This window comes from Equus caballus, chromosome 11 (genome assembly GCF_041296265.1).
Source record: "Equus caballus isolate H_3958 breed thoroughbred chromosome 11, TB-T2T, whole genome shotgun sequence".
In the NCBI taxonomy this organism is placed as follows: domain Eukaryota; kingdom Metazoa; phylum Chordata; class Mammalia; order Perissodactyla; family Equidae; genus Equus; species Equus caballus.
In genome coordinates, this window is record NC_091694.1 from 2,058,919 (window position 1) to 2,070,994 (window position 12,076).

Consider the following 12,076-nt stretch of genomic DNA (forward strand, 5'->3'; position numbering starts at 1 on the left):
GACAGCCACTTTGACTTACTCTCCTCACGGGTCTGCCCGGCCAGCAAGGACAAAGGGCAGCAGGGCACCCCGTGTCCAACTTGGGGGAGGAGGAGAACGGCCAGCGCGTTTCTAGAAAGGAGCCCTGACAAGGGACTCAGCTCCGGCCCCTCAGCTCCGCTTCCTAGCGCCGGCCGGCCCCCTGTAGCCCTGTGCTGGAGGACCGCCACCAACAGCCAAGTCCCTCCGGGAACCACGGAAGCGACGATCCCCCTGCTTCCCCGGGTCCCTCACACGCAGCCCGGGAAGGACACGGGGCGTGTCCGCCGGGATCCTGTGTGGACACGGTGACGTGTGCGCATGCGTATGCCCGGGTAGGGACACGTACGTGCGTATACCCGCGTGGGGGACGTGCAGGCGCATGCGTATGCCCACGGTGGGGGGGGGGGGAGGGGGGACGGGACGTGCACGCGCATGCGTACGCCCGCGTGGGGTGGGGAGGACAGGCACGCGCATGCGTGTGCCCACGTGGGGGGGGGGAGGGGGGGGGAGGGAGGCCTGCGTGCGTGCGCCTACCTGCGTCGGGATGTGCGCGTGTGGCCGAGCAGGCTGCATTTTCCCTACACACTCGACACCCGGAAGAACAAACAGGGCGAGACGTCAGACTCCACCTGGCCGCCAGGGCAGAGGCGGCCTTTACACCACATCACCCTGAATTCTCACCCCACGGGCCCATGAGTGCCGCTGCCCCATTTTACAAATGCACAAAGACAGGCTCGGGGAGGTTAAGGGCCGGACTGTTGGTTCCTGGGGGAGCCAGTTCTGGCTTCAACCGCAGGCTGGCCGCACAGCTGAGCTGATCCTGCTCTCCACACAGGCCTCAGTGCCATCCCGATGGGCTGTCAAGGCTGCAGGACAGGACACAGCAACTCCACCTGCCCTGGGCTCCCTCAGGAGCCACGTTCCAGCCACGTCAGAACAGAGCCCGCTCCATGCGCCCTCCAGGAGGGCCAAAGCCCCATCTGCTCACCCAGGGCACACCATTTCCAGCCTCCAATGGCCCAGGGCCTGAGGTCATGCCCCCAACCACCAGCCCTCATGTCCCCACCCTGTCTCAACGCAGGAGGCACCAACTTTAGGGCTGACAGCCCAAGTCCACTGGTGCCACTGTCCAGGCACTGCCAGGGGAAGGAAGCAGCCATCCTCCAAGGGGGGCCCTGCCTGCTGCAGCTCCCCCCATAAGGAGCACCCACAGGCTGGGGCCCTGACCCGAGGGCCCCGCCCACAACGCAAGAGGGACAGGTGTGGGGCAGCGGGGAGGGACAACCTAACCTGAGCCAGGAAGCCTGGCTTCTCAGGGCAGCCCTGTGTGACTTGGGCCTGGGAATGAGGTGGGTGGAAGGCTCTGTCTCCCCTCTAAAAACTGAGACATCTATCCTGAGGACCCTTCCGGAAAGAATAAAACCAACTCCAGGAGTTCAGTGAGTGCTGGGAGGGCTTCCTGGAAGAGGCAGATCCTGAGCTGGATCTTGGTTAGAGCTAGAGCAGGTAAGTGTTTGCACTCATTTAGAAAATGCGTGGACATACTGGAAGCTTCCAGGCTGAAGTGGCCTGGGAGGTAAGGGTGGGAGAGTGAAGGCTGGCAGGGGCTAAAGAAAAGGTCCCCAAAGGAACAGGGACAAACGGAGAGGTGCTCCACACACATCAATTATATTTCAGCAGCACCAGGGTCCCCTCCCACACCCTCACGAGACTCCCCCCACAGACCACGATCACCCTTTGGGCCACAAGACCCTCCCATGGGCACTCACAGCCTCAGCCCGACAGCCTCCAGTGGGGACAAGGGCCTGGGCCACAAGAGTGCATGGGGAGGCCAACCCGAGGAGGGTGCGTGAAAATGCACTCTGTAACAGAACCAAGCATTAGGCAACTGAGGCACAGACTGTTCCAGAACAGACAGGGCTCGAGCCCTGCCCCCGAGCAAGGGGTGGGCAGGCAGGGGCACAGCCCGGCCCCTTCAGGAAGTAGAGGAGAGCCCTGGAGGGTGGCTGCAGGTGGGCCTCATGCTGCAGGGGACTCCAGCCCCCCAGCAAGGGTGGCCCAGGGGTGTGAGGCTGAGAAGCCGCCCTGCTCAAAAGCGGTGGTTCAGAAGCCGCCAATGTTATAAAAAAGTGACAGCTCGTGTCTTTGGCACAGTGCACAGAGTGACACCAGGAAGTATGGTGGTCTCCCATCAGGAGGGGCCAAGGGTCGGGTGCCCCTTCCCATCGACCCTGGCCAGCCCTGGGAGAGGGGATGGCCTGAGCCACAGCCTGAGCAACACTAGGATAAAAGACAAAATTCCAGCCCACTCTCCCAGACCTGGCTTTCCGCGCTCCCCGCAGGGGATGGGCACAAGCCCACACACAGACAAGGAAGGAGCAGCCTAAGCTCCCAGGACCCCCCAAGTCCCCCACTCCCTTTGCAGGGGTCACAGACCATCACAGATTCCTTGGGTCTTAGACACCCACATCCCCACTCCCAGCTCTCTCAGGGCCTGCAATCCTCAAGTGCCCCAACCCTGACCCCTCCTGAACAAAGTCCCGGGGACAGGGGAGCCCCAAATCGGCTCATGCTGAGGGAGCAGGGCTGGTGAGCACCAGGTGGGGTCTGTCCCACTGCGAGAGCCACCCCCTGCAGGAACCAGACAAACCCTATCAGACCAAGGAACCTCACACAGCAGGGTCCAAACATGGGCCCCACCAGCCTAGCCACTTCCTTCCTGGCTGAGAAGCACGTCCTGTCCGTCCCAACTCCAGTGGGGCATGTCCCCGTGAGGCATTGCAGACTCCTCCCAGTGTCCAGGCCACGGCTGCACTTGCCCTGACGGCTCAGCATCGCAGGGGCGTCTGGCCTGGACCAGGCGGGTGTATGCAGCGCCAGGCTGGAGCACATGCTCCCACTGACTGCTTTCCTGATGAAATCACAGCGTGTCCCTGTGGAAATCTTCATGTTGTCATAAACTGAGGATTGCCATTTGATTGAGGTCAGAGAGAACATAACTGCGGGCCTGAAATACACGATCGGCCTGGAAACATTGCTGCGATTCAGACACACAGCACCCAGGACGACCCCTACACACACCAGGGACCAGCACGCTGCACCTTGGGGCAGGGGCCCAACTGCTCACTGGGGTTAGGGGCTGAATTTGTCCCCTAAAAATTCATGTATCAAAATGCTGACCCCCAAACCTCAGAAGGTGACTATATTTGGAGAGAGGGTCTTTATAGAGGTGATCCAGTTAAAACGAGGTCATATGGGTGGGCACAGATCCAATCTGACTGGTGTCCTTCAAGAAGACGACGAGATTAGGACACACACACAGAGGGACAACTGTGTGAAGACACAGGGAGGTGACAGCCGTCAGCACACCACCGAGAGAGGCCCTGGAACAAACCAGCCCTGCCAGCGCCTCCATCTGGGACTTCCAGCCTGTGAGGAAGAAGCGTCTGCTGTCCGGGCCGCCTGGGTGGTGCTTCAGCACAGGAGCCTGGCTGACTAAGACGTCGGGCCAATCCCACCTGCCGTGTGGAGGCCCCACCATTACCTCTCTTGTCATCACTGCCAACAAAACCAAGTCTGGTACTGCTTGACCGGTTACAACATTCCAAGGCCAGTGACCTGTTCTTGTCCCTGTGAACGCTCAGACCTAAGTTTCACAGGGCTGGGCTCCCCACTGGAAGAGAAACCAAGGATGAGCAAGCAGGGACACATCCTCGGAATGCTCAGGAACTACCCCTCTTCCCAGCGCCCTCATGTCAGGTGGGATGTGCTGGCCCAGGAGGCTGTCACGCTGACAGGAACACAGGCCACTCTGCACCCAGAAGTCAGACAGCAAAACAGAGGCCTGAGCTGGGCCTCCCCTCTCTGACCCTGCCCCCCTCTTCCCCGCAGAGCCTCCCGTTCTGAAGCCAAGAGTCACAGCCACCACTTACCCGAGACTTTCGATGTGCCAGCAAGTATTCTCTCATCCCACTTAATCATTAATGTGAACGCGGCGCCACAGAAACCAAAAAACATTCAGGCTTGCCCGAAGCCCGCGGGGCTCCTGAGAGGACACGCAGAGCAGCGGTTTGGAAGCCCTGGTCCCACGCCAGCTCAGCCAGGCCCGGGGACAGGACACACTGGCTCACTCCACCATGCGCCCCTGCCAGCTGGGACACCCAAAGCCCCCTTGTGAAGCAGGTTTAGGGATGAACGAGGTGGGGCGCACACCACTCTCAGCACAGCGCCGGCCCAGCAGCCACCCAAGGCTACTCAGGATTATTCACGGCTACCAGCAGACTGCAAGGCCCAGCCAGGATGGTCTGCCTCCCCGGCAGAGAGCCTGAGTACGAAAGAGCGTGAGACCATCCAGACCCAGGCACCGACTTCACAGCCCCCTCCCTCCCCAGGTGGGGGCCTCAGCCAGAATTCTGAAATCAGGACTCCTGCCACTGGCTTGACCGCAGCCCCTGGCTGAGAGGTGTGTCCAGGCCACCTCCCAGGCTGTAGCCAGCAAGACCCTGAACTCCCCAGGCAGGTCCGGCCAGGGCCTGAGCTCTCTGGGTCCCTAGACTGCAAAGGGCGGGCCTTTTCTGGGAAGGGGCAGGAGGAAACACATGGAGGTGTGGACCACAGGCCTCTGCTGCCAGCATGCCATCCACTGCAGAGGCGGCTTGAGCGGCCCCACCGTGGGCTCAGAGGGGCCCCAGGTTTGCGCACTTCTGCTTCCACCACACCGCCCTAGTTTAGAAGCCCAGCTGGGACCAGCAAGGCCACTCCGCCTTAGCAGGTCAACTCTGACCACACATGGCTCCAGGCGATGCAAACACCCTGCTGGGTGGAATTCTAGCTCCACCCCACCAGCCATCCTCACCCCCTCACTCCAACGTCAAGATGTCAATGACTTTCACAGCACAAAGACCTATGAAATCCCAGTGCATTTCACCATCTCTGAGTCTCGAGATCAGCAGCAGTTGCCACCTGTGTGTTATCACCTGGCACAGGCCCACCTGGAGACTGTCCCTGGCATGGCTGGGCAGGGGCAAGCCTGGACGCTACATCCACAAGCCTCTTAGCAAAGAAGAAGGAACAGGAGTCCTGGCTGTTCTTGGAAATCGATCTTTGATCAAGAAACAATAAAGTGCCAGCAACAAAAACAGAACATGGCCTTGGAGAAAAATCCCAGAGCTGTGAGGAATGCCCATGACCAACGCAGACGCCGTGGGGCAGGGGGACGGGATGGGACACCCGACCCTGAGAGCCAGGAGCTGAAAGGAAGCTCAAAAGAGCCAGACCCTGAATGCAAAGTGGTTTGGGAAAACCCTACTGATTTATTTCACATATATTTGATGTATGATTTTTTCAAAAATCTCTCCAAATGATTCTGAAAGAACTACTCCAGTAAGTAGAAAACAGAAATCCCAAACAAGGTGGCACTGTTTGGATCAGCAGCCTTCTTTCCTCCCAGCGGTCCATGACATCCTTGGTGTCTCACAGTTCAGCCTGCAGGGGTCCAACGGCACCTGTTCAGGCACCCCACACACACTGCCCCAGAGGGCATGCGGCAGAACCCTCGAGATGCTTGCCTCACAGCCGGTGACATGAGGACTGGTGGCCCAGGCAGGCACAGGAGCCACAGGGGAGCCTGCAGCAACCCGGGACCATCCTGGTCATCGGTGCACGCCACAGAAGGAGCAAGACTCTGCACAGCCACAGCCAGGGGTGGAAAAGGCGCGAGGAGATTCCTCTGACCTCCATCAGGAGCCTGAGAACCAGACAGGTTTTCCGGGACAGGCAGAGGTTCCCGCAGTCTAAGTCAGGAGAAGGGGTTCACCGAGGCCCCAAGGGCCCATTGGCAGGTGGAGCGCAGTCCTGCCAACAACACAGGTACAGACCCCTGCCTGCCCCCAAGGTTTCCAAGGTCACCTCTTGGAGACAGGACTCAGTGTCGCATCAGGCCTCACCTTCACACGCCCACCACTCCCTTCACAGGCCTGACTGTCCCCTTGAGCTTTCTGGTCCCCTCGGTGGGGACCAACACCAAGGCCCCCAGGACCAACTGCTTCCTGACTAACACCCGAGCCTGCCTGCAGGCCCTGAGAAAGAGAGACTCCATCTGCTTAGGAACACAATCCTGCCACCATCTCCAGAACCCACGGGGGTCTTGGGTGGCTGCTCCTGGGGCAAACAGCTAAAGAGAGCAGACCCCAGCAGAGGCAGTGATGGCGATGCAAGTGCAGGCACCCCAGAACCCAGAAATGGGCTTCATTCATTCCCAAACACTGACGCTCACAGGCCTGCCATAGTTCTAGGGCCTGGGAGGTCCCCACAGTCAGGCAGCCACATGGGTCCTGAGTCAGCACTCCTGGGTCCCAGGGGAAGGCCGGGTTTACTTGGGAGCACGTCACTTGGGGGGATGGAAAAATTTTCTTCAAAAAGCCCGAATACCAACCTCTCCCAAGATGGAGCTGCTGGCTGCCAGGTATGGGACACCGGCGCACCCCCCCAACCTGCCCTGCCCCCTCTGACTGGGGCCCCTTGGGACATCCACGGCTGTGCAGCACAATCAGGGCCAGGCATGAATCAGAGCTGGGAGGCGGGAGGACACTGGAAGAAGGTGCCAGCTCGGTCCACGCCCGTCTGTAATTACTACGGCCGTAGGCAGCAGATGGTAGCACAGCACTGCAAGAGGGAGGCCCAAGTGCAGTGTGTCCTGGGGACACAGGTCTGTACCTCCCCATCCTGAGGCCTGGGCAGGATGGCCAGGAAGGCAATGCGAGGTGGGCCCTAGCTTGGTGCACCCAGGAGCCAAGGAAAAAGGACAGGAACCAGCCTGGCCAGCAGCACATGGCATCCCCACACCAGATCCACTGCCACGTGTGCCTAGTCGAGGGTGACAGCACAGGGAATGCCTGTGCAGGGCAGCCACGCAAGGCTGAGTGGAGATGGGTGGCGAGGTCAGCCCTGCCTGGCACCGTCTGATCCTACAGTGACATTGTGGGGCTTCCCTGAGCAGGACCCAGATCAGAAAACTTGGGGAGTGCCAGCTGGGCCCCAGACTTCCTGGGGCCTTCCTCCCCACGCTGAAGAGGAAAAGATGGGGCCCTCCCATTCAGCGGCCAGTCCTCTCCAGAAAGGCTGCCTGTCCTGGGCAGCCCAACCAGTACTGCCTGTGCCCAAGGAACCAGGCTGGCCCTTAGGAAGCTTCGTCTAAAACTGGGTGTCAACAAGAAGGCAGCCCGGGCAGCACCTGCCTGTGCCTCTCCCTGCTGGCCGTGCCCCACACCCCGGAGCAGCACCAGCTGCCATTCTGACCTGGAGCCTCCAGGTCAGTGCCACCAGCCAAGCCAACCCTCTGAACAAGGGACAGATGCTCGGGTCAAGACCCATCGGGACAGCAGTGCAGGTAAGATGCTCCCCACCCAGCTTGGAATGCTGCAGAACTGCCACACCCTGGGCCGAAGTGCCCCCGAGCCTCCCCCATCACTTTTACCAGCAAACACTGGTTGTGCCACCATGTGAGCCAACGGCAAAAGTCCTGTGCGGTGGCTGATGATCTGTGGGACGTGACCTTGGGACAAGGAGCTGCTAAAGCCAGTTAGCTCAGAGATCATCACGACAGAGAAAAGGCTCTTCACCGCCCTGACTACTGCAGAGAGAGGAGAGGAGAGGCACTCCTGCTAAGATGCTGGCGTGGGCGAGGCCAGGCATGGAGGGGCATGCTCAGGGAAGGGAAGTGCATAGTCCAGGGGGTGACAGCAGGCCCCCCCATCTGATTGGAAGACGCTACCCCAGTGGGGCGCCCCTGAAAGTACCTCTAAAGCAGACCAAAGCAAACAGCACATGCACACACATACACACTATTCATGTTTACACTCACACACACCTGTGTTCACGCACACATGCACAAGCACACACATGCACACATGCTCACATGTTCATACAAACACACATCGCACACGCACAACGCTCATGCTCACATGTTCACATGCACACGCACACATGTACACACATGCACACACATGCACGCACAGAGCTAAGCACAGCACTGTGACTCCTCACCTCCTTAGCAGAGCAGGCACTGGGTCTGCTCCCCCTAGCAGACGTTTCTGTTGCCAAGGAAGTGCCTATCACAGATTCCACTTCACCATCTTCAACTGGGGGCCTGCTGAGTCCTGTTCACTCCAAACGCCAGGCCTCCGCCAGCGGCCAACAGTTTGGTGTGACTGCCCAGCCGTGGGTGAGTGTGCAAAGGGTCCGAGGTCAGCAGCATAGGGCTTGGAGGCCCCATGCTTACCAGCGCTCCCCCAGACACCCACCTGGAAGAGGGGGTGGGATGTGGCGGAGGGTAGTGGGCAAGGCCCGGGCAGCTAGGCCTCAATCAGGAAGGCCAGCAGTGGGCCCTCACCTGTCCAGACGGGCCCCCTCCTACCAGCATCCGACACCCACCACCTTGTCCGAGCCCTCACCCACAGCACCAGAGGTGGCGAACCTGACGCCCAGCTGCGGGAACCTACTGCGCCATGCCTTGGACGACTGCTGCAGCACGGCCGGGTCAGCTTCCCCACAAAGGCTGCAGGGTGAGGACCACCAGACAGCCGCCAGTGACCAGCCCGCTATGCTGACCAAGGCCCGAGGATCACGACACCACGAAGAGCCATGCCCAAGCCTTTCCTAGGGACTTCCTCCTCCTCACGCTGTCAGCTGTTTCCACCTCCCTGCACCCCCAGGACAGGCAATGGTACTATTCCAAGAGAAGCTGCTGGGGTCTGCCACTCTCAAAGGTCATCAGGTTGCCGGGAGCCAGAGCTTCTCTTGGGATATGGGACCACCAGAAGAACATCAACTTGACAGTCACTCCCTACAACCACTTGGAGTTGAGGTCAGTTCCTAAAGAAGCTTCTCCCCACCATGGGGGATGCTCAGCGGTCCCTCCCACGAGGTCTGCGGTCAGCACAGGAAACGCTTGTCAGCATGGGGGACACTTGGCGGTCTCTCCCACAAGGGCTGCGGTTTGGCCTTAATCCTGAGCGTAGACACCTATCTACCCCCTGCACTCTGCCCCTCACCCTGGGGCAATTACCCAGGGCTGCCCCGAGGGCCGGGTCCTGGGCTCCAAGCTCTGCTGCATGCAGCCCCAGCCCGTGAAAGGCCCAGCTCAGTGCTGGTCCTCCAGAAGCCCCCAGAGAGCTGCCGTCCCCGTCTGTCTGCCTAGGGTCAGAGGATGAGTTCTCAGGGAACATCAGGGAGCCATTCTACTCCTCGTCCCTTCATCTTCCATGAAATTTCCCCGAGGACATGGCTCCCATGGGAACTGGGCCATGAGAAAAGAAGTCAAACTCTGCATTACGGATTCTTCCAGGAAGAAAATCAAAACTGTACGTTTTATTCTCACATTTTTAATCAACGAGGCCAAGGACAAGCGTCCCTGCCGTCTCTTCTTTGCCAAGACAAACACCACTCAGAACTACAGCTGAGGCGACACAGGAGCCAAAGCAAACGGCTGAGCTGCAGCGCAGGGTGACACCGAGCAGGGCCACATCCCGGCCACTCTTGCACAAGTTGCCCCCCCAGGCACAGAGGCAGTGCCGACCCCAGGCAAGATGGAGGACCAGCCGGACCGGCCGCGGTCCACACATGGGCGGCTCTCATGGTGTCCTGACTGTGCCTTGGTGTGCACTGGTTTCTGCCTGGCCAGTGTGCCAAAGCTGCTGGATCTGTGCTGGCTCTGCCGTGGAACTCGGGCTCCCCAGTGACCAGACAAAAAGGTAACCGCGCCAGCACTCGAAGGCTCGGCAGTCAGCCCGCAGGGCGGCAGGAAGAGCACCGCCTCCAAACCCAACCTGCCACGGCGCAGTGCAGGCCGCCCCGAGAGGCCGGGAGCCTGTGCATGGGCCACAGCCCGCAGGCTCCAAAGCCCGCTGTGTCAGCCCCGCAGACCCTAGGTCTCACTGCCATACCTTCCACCGGAGCTCATCAGCCACAGATGGGACCGGCGACCACAGACTCGCCTGTTGAACGTGTGCCCCCAACCCTCCAGGCTGCTTCCAAATGGGCTAAAAGTCCCCAAACACTCAGATCCTGCGTCTCCTCTCACCATCCTGCCGACAGATCTCACTTCAGACGTCCAGATTGCAGCTCCATCTAGGAGAAGCTGCGGAGGGGGAACCCCGCGCCTGACCGCCCAGGTTACAGGAGTTTTATTAAGAAGGACCACGGGATTCCCCAGAACAAAGCCACACCCTGTACCCCTTGGAATTCTTGCCATGGAAGTTCCTGTTTAATGGTTTTGGTGCAGAAGCAGGAAAAACGGGAAAAAAACCACTGTGACGGGCACTTCTCTCCCACTCCCTGCAGTACCGAGCAAATCTAATGGAACTAATGACTAATAATTTAATAAAGCTCCCTCCCCTGAGAGCATGTGCAGAGCAACACGACTACAAACGTATGCCACAGATTCCATCTGACACCAAACAAGAAAACCCCAACGGCTGTTCCTTTTACGCGCTGATTCCTCTTCAGTCTCCGACTGCTGTTTACCGGCAGCTCTAACATGGCTTCAGAACTGACTTAGTCAATGCTGACCCGGCTTCGGGATTCCTCCAGATGACATAGCCGCAACTTTAAAACCTTTATTAAAGCTGTTAGAGTACACTCCGGCCCCTGACTCCAGCTGAAAGCAAAGGCGCCACTCCCGGAGCCTCCCTCTGGCTTTCCAGAGCCTGAGCGAGCTAAAAGGGTTTCACAGGCCACTGGCTAGGGAGGCACAACCACAGCTGTTTAGTACAATTAGAAACTGTTGCTCTGCCAGCGCCTGGCAATCCCATTTAGCGGCCATGAACCAGCAACTGCCATGTAAACACCAACTACCCAAATCTCCCAGCCTACTTCACCTTCAGATACAGTTTCAAAATAAAGCACAGCTTTGTAACAGGCCCGCCGCGGGCCGCCCAGAGCACGAATCTCCCTCGTGAGAAAATGCCCGCCTGGAACCGCAGCGGGCCTTGAGCCACCGGGAGCCTGGCTCTGTTTTGTTGGGGGGGTGGGGGGGGATCCAAACTGAGAAAAATGGATGCTGATGAAGTAGAAACCGAAAAGCCCGTTAACGTGCAAACAAGGCACAGAAATGACCGGGGAGGGGGCTGCGAAGGGGCTTCCCTGGAGCCCGCGGTCCTCAGATGTGACACTGACATTCTACAGAGAACGATGCGAATCCGACTCTCAACACACATGAGAAGCAGAGGCAGGCGCGCCAGCCTCCTACACGATTAGTCTTCTCTCTCCGCGGTTACATAAGACGATGGATTATCTGTCCACCCATCCAACCTGCCCGCGCGCGACCTCCTACCTAGGCCAAGTCCACTAATTCCCGCGAAGGAGTTGTGAAAGGGACGCCTGTTGAGAAAAAAGTGCCCAAGGCTTGCGTAACCACGGCTAGAGGGGCCACCACTGAGCCGCCACGCCGACCGGGGCGCAGGACGACGGGCAGCGGCGGCCTCGGACCCCGGCAGCCCCCGGACGCAGCAGCCCCGCGCCCATGCCCCTGCTCCACTCGGGTCCCAGGACTCCGGAGCGGAGCGCGGAGGGGCGCGCGGGGGCAGCCTGGGGCCGTCGGGGCGGGGGCACCCGCGCCCGCCACCGGTGACCGGCCTCGCCGAGGAGACCCCCGAGGGCCCCGCGGCCGGCCGGGTCGGGCCCCAGCGCGCGGCGGCGGGGCGCTCACCTTGTAGACATTTTCCGTGAGACGGTGCATTTCCTCTGAGCGCGAGAGAGACATGGTGCTGGTCCGGCGGCACCACGGACCAGAGCGGGGGCGCAGGCGGCGGCGGCGGCGGCGGGAGAAAAAGCCAAGACCAGCAGCGAACGGAACCGGACCAAAAGCGAGGAACCCAGGCGGCCGCCGCATTTATAGCGGCCCAGGCCCCGCCCCCCCACGGGCCCCGCCCCCCGTGCTCCCGCCCCCGCCGCGCTCGGATCACCACCCCCGGCCGTCCGCCCCCGCCCAGCCCGCCGCTGCTAGGCAACCTGCAGGCCCCGCCCCCGCGCCGCCCTTCCCATTGGCAGGTTCTGGAGA

At 60.3% G+C, this 12,076-nt stretch overlaps 1 protein-coding gene across 20 annotated transcripts in view; it reads right to left on the reverse strand.

Moving 5' to 3' along the window:
- BAIAP2 (BAR/IMD domain containing adaptor protein 2) overlaps positions 1 to 11,951 on the reverse strand; it is a 75,975-nt gene extending 64,024 nt beyond the window's left edge. For 10 of the 20 annotated variants that reach the window (XR_011422740.1, XR_011422741.1, XR_011422742.1 and 7 more), the window contains exon 1: positions 11,726 to 11,900. Coding sequence is in view for 10 of the 20 variants with exons in the window: in XM_023651827.2 (XP_023507595.2) it covers positions 11,726 to 11,779 (54 nt within the window). In the remaining 10 variants the exon portion in view is untranslated. Of the gene's footprint in view, positions 1 to 11,725 lie in introns of all 20 variants that reach the window. The other 10 variants (XR_011422744.1, XR_011422743.1, XM_070225811.1 and 7 more) reach the window with 4 other exon arrangements.
- Between the last annotated feature and the right edge of the window lie 125 nt (positions 11,952 to 12,076).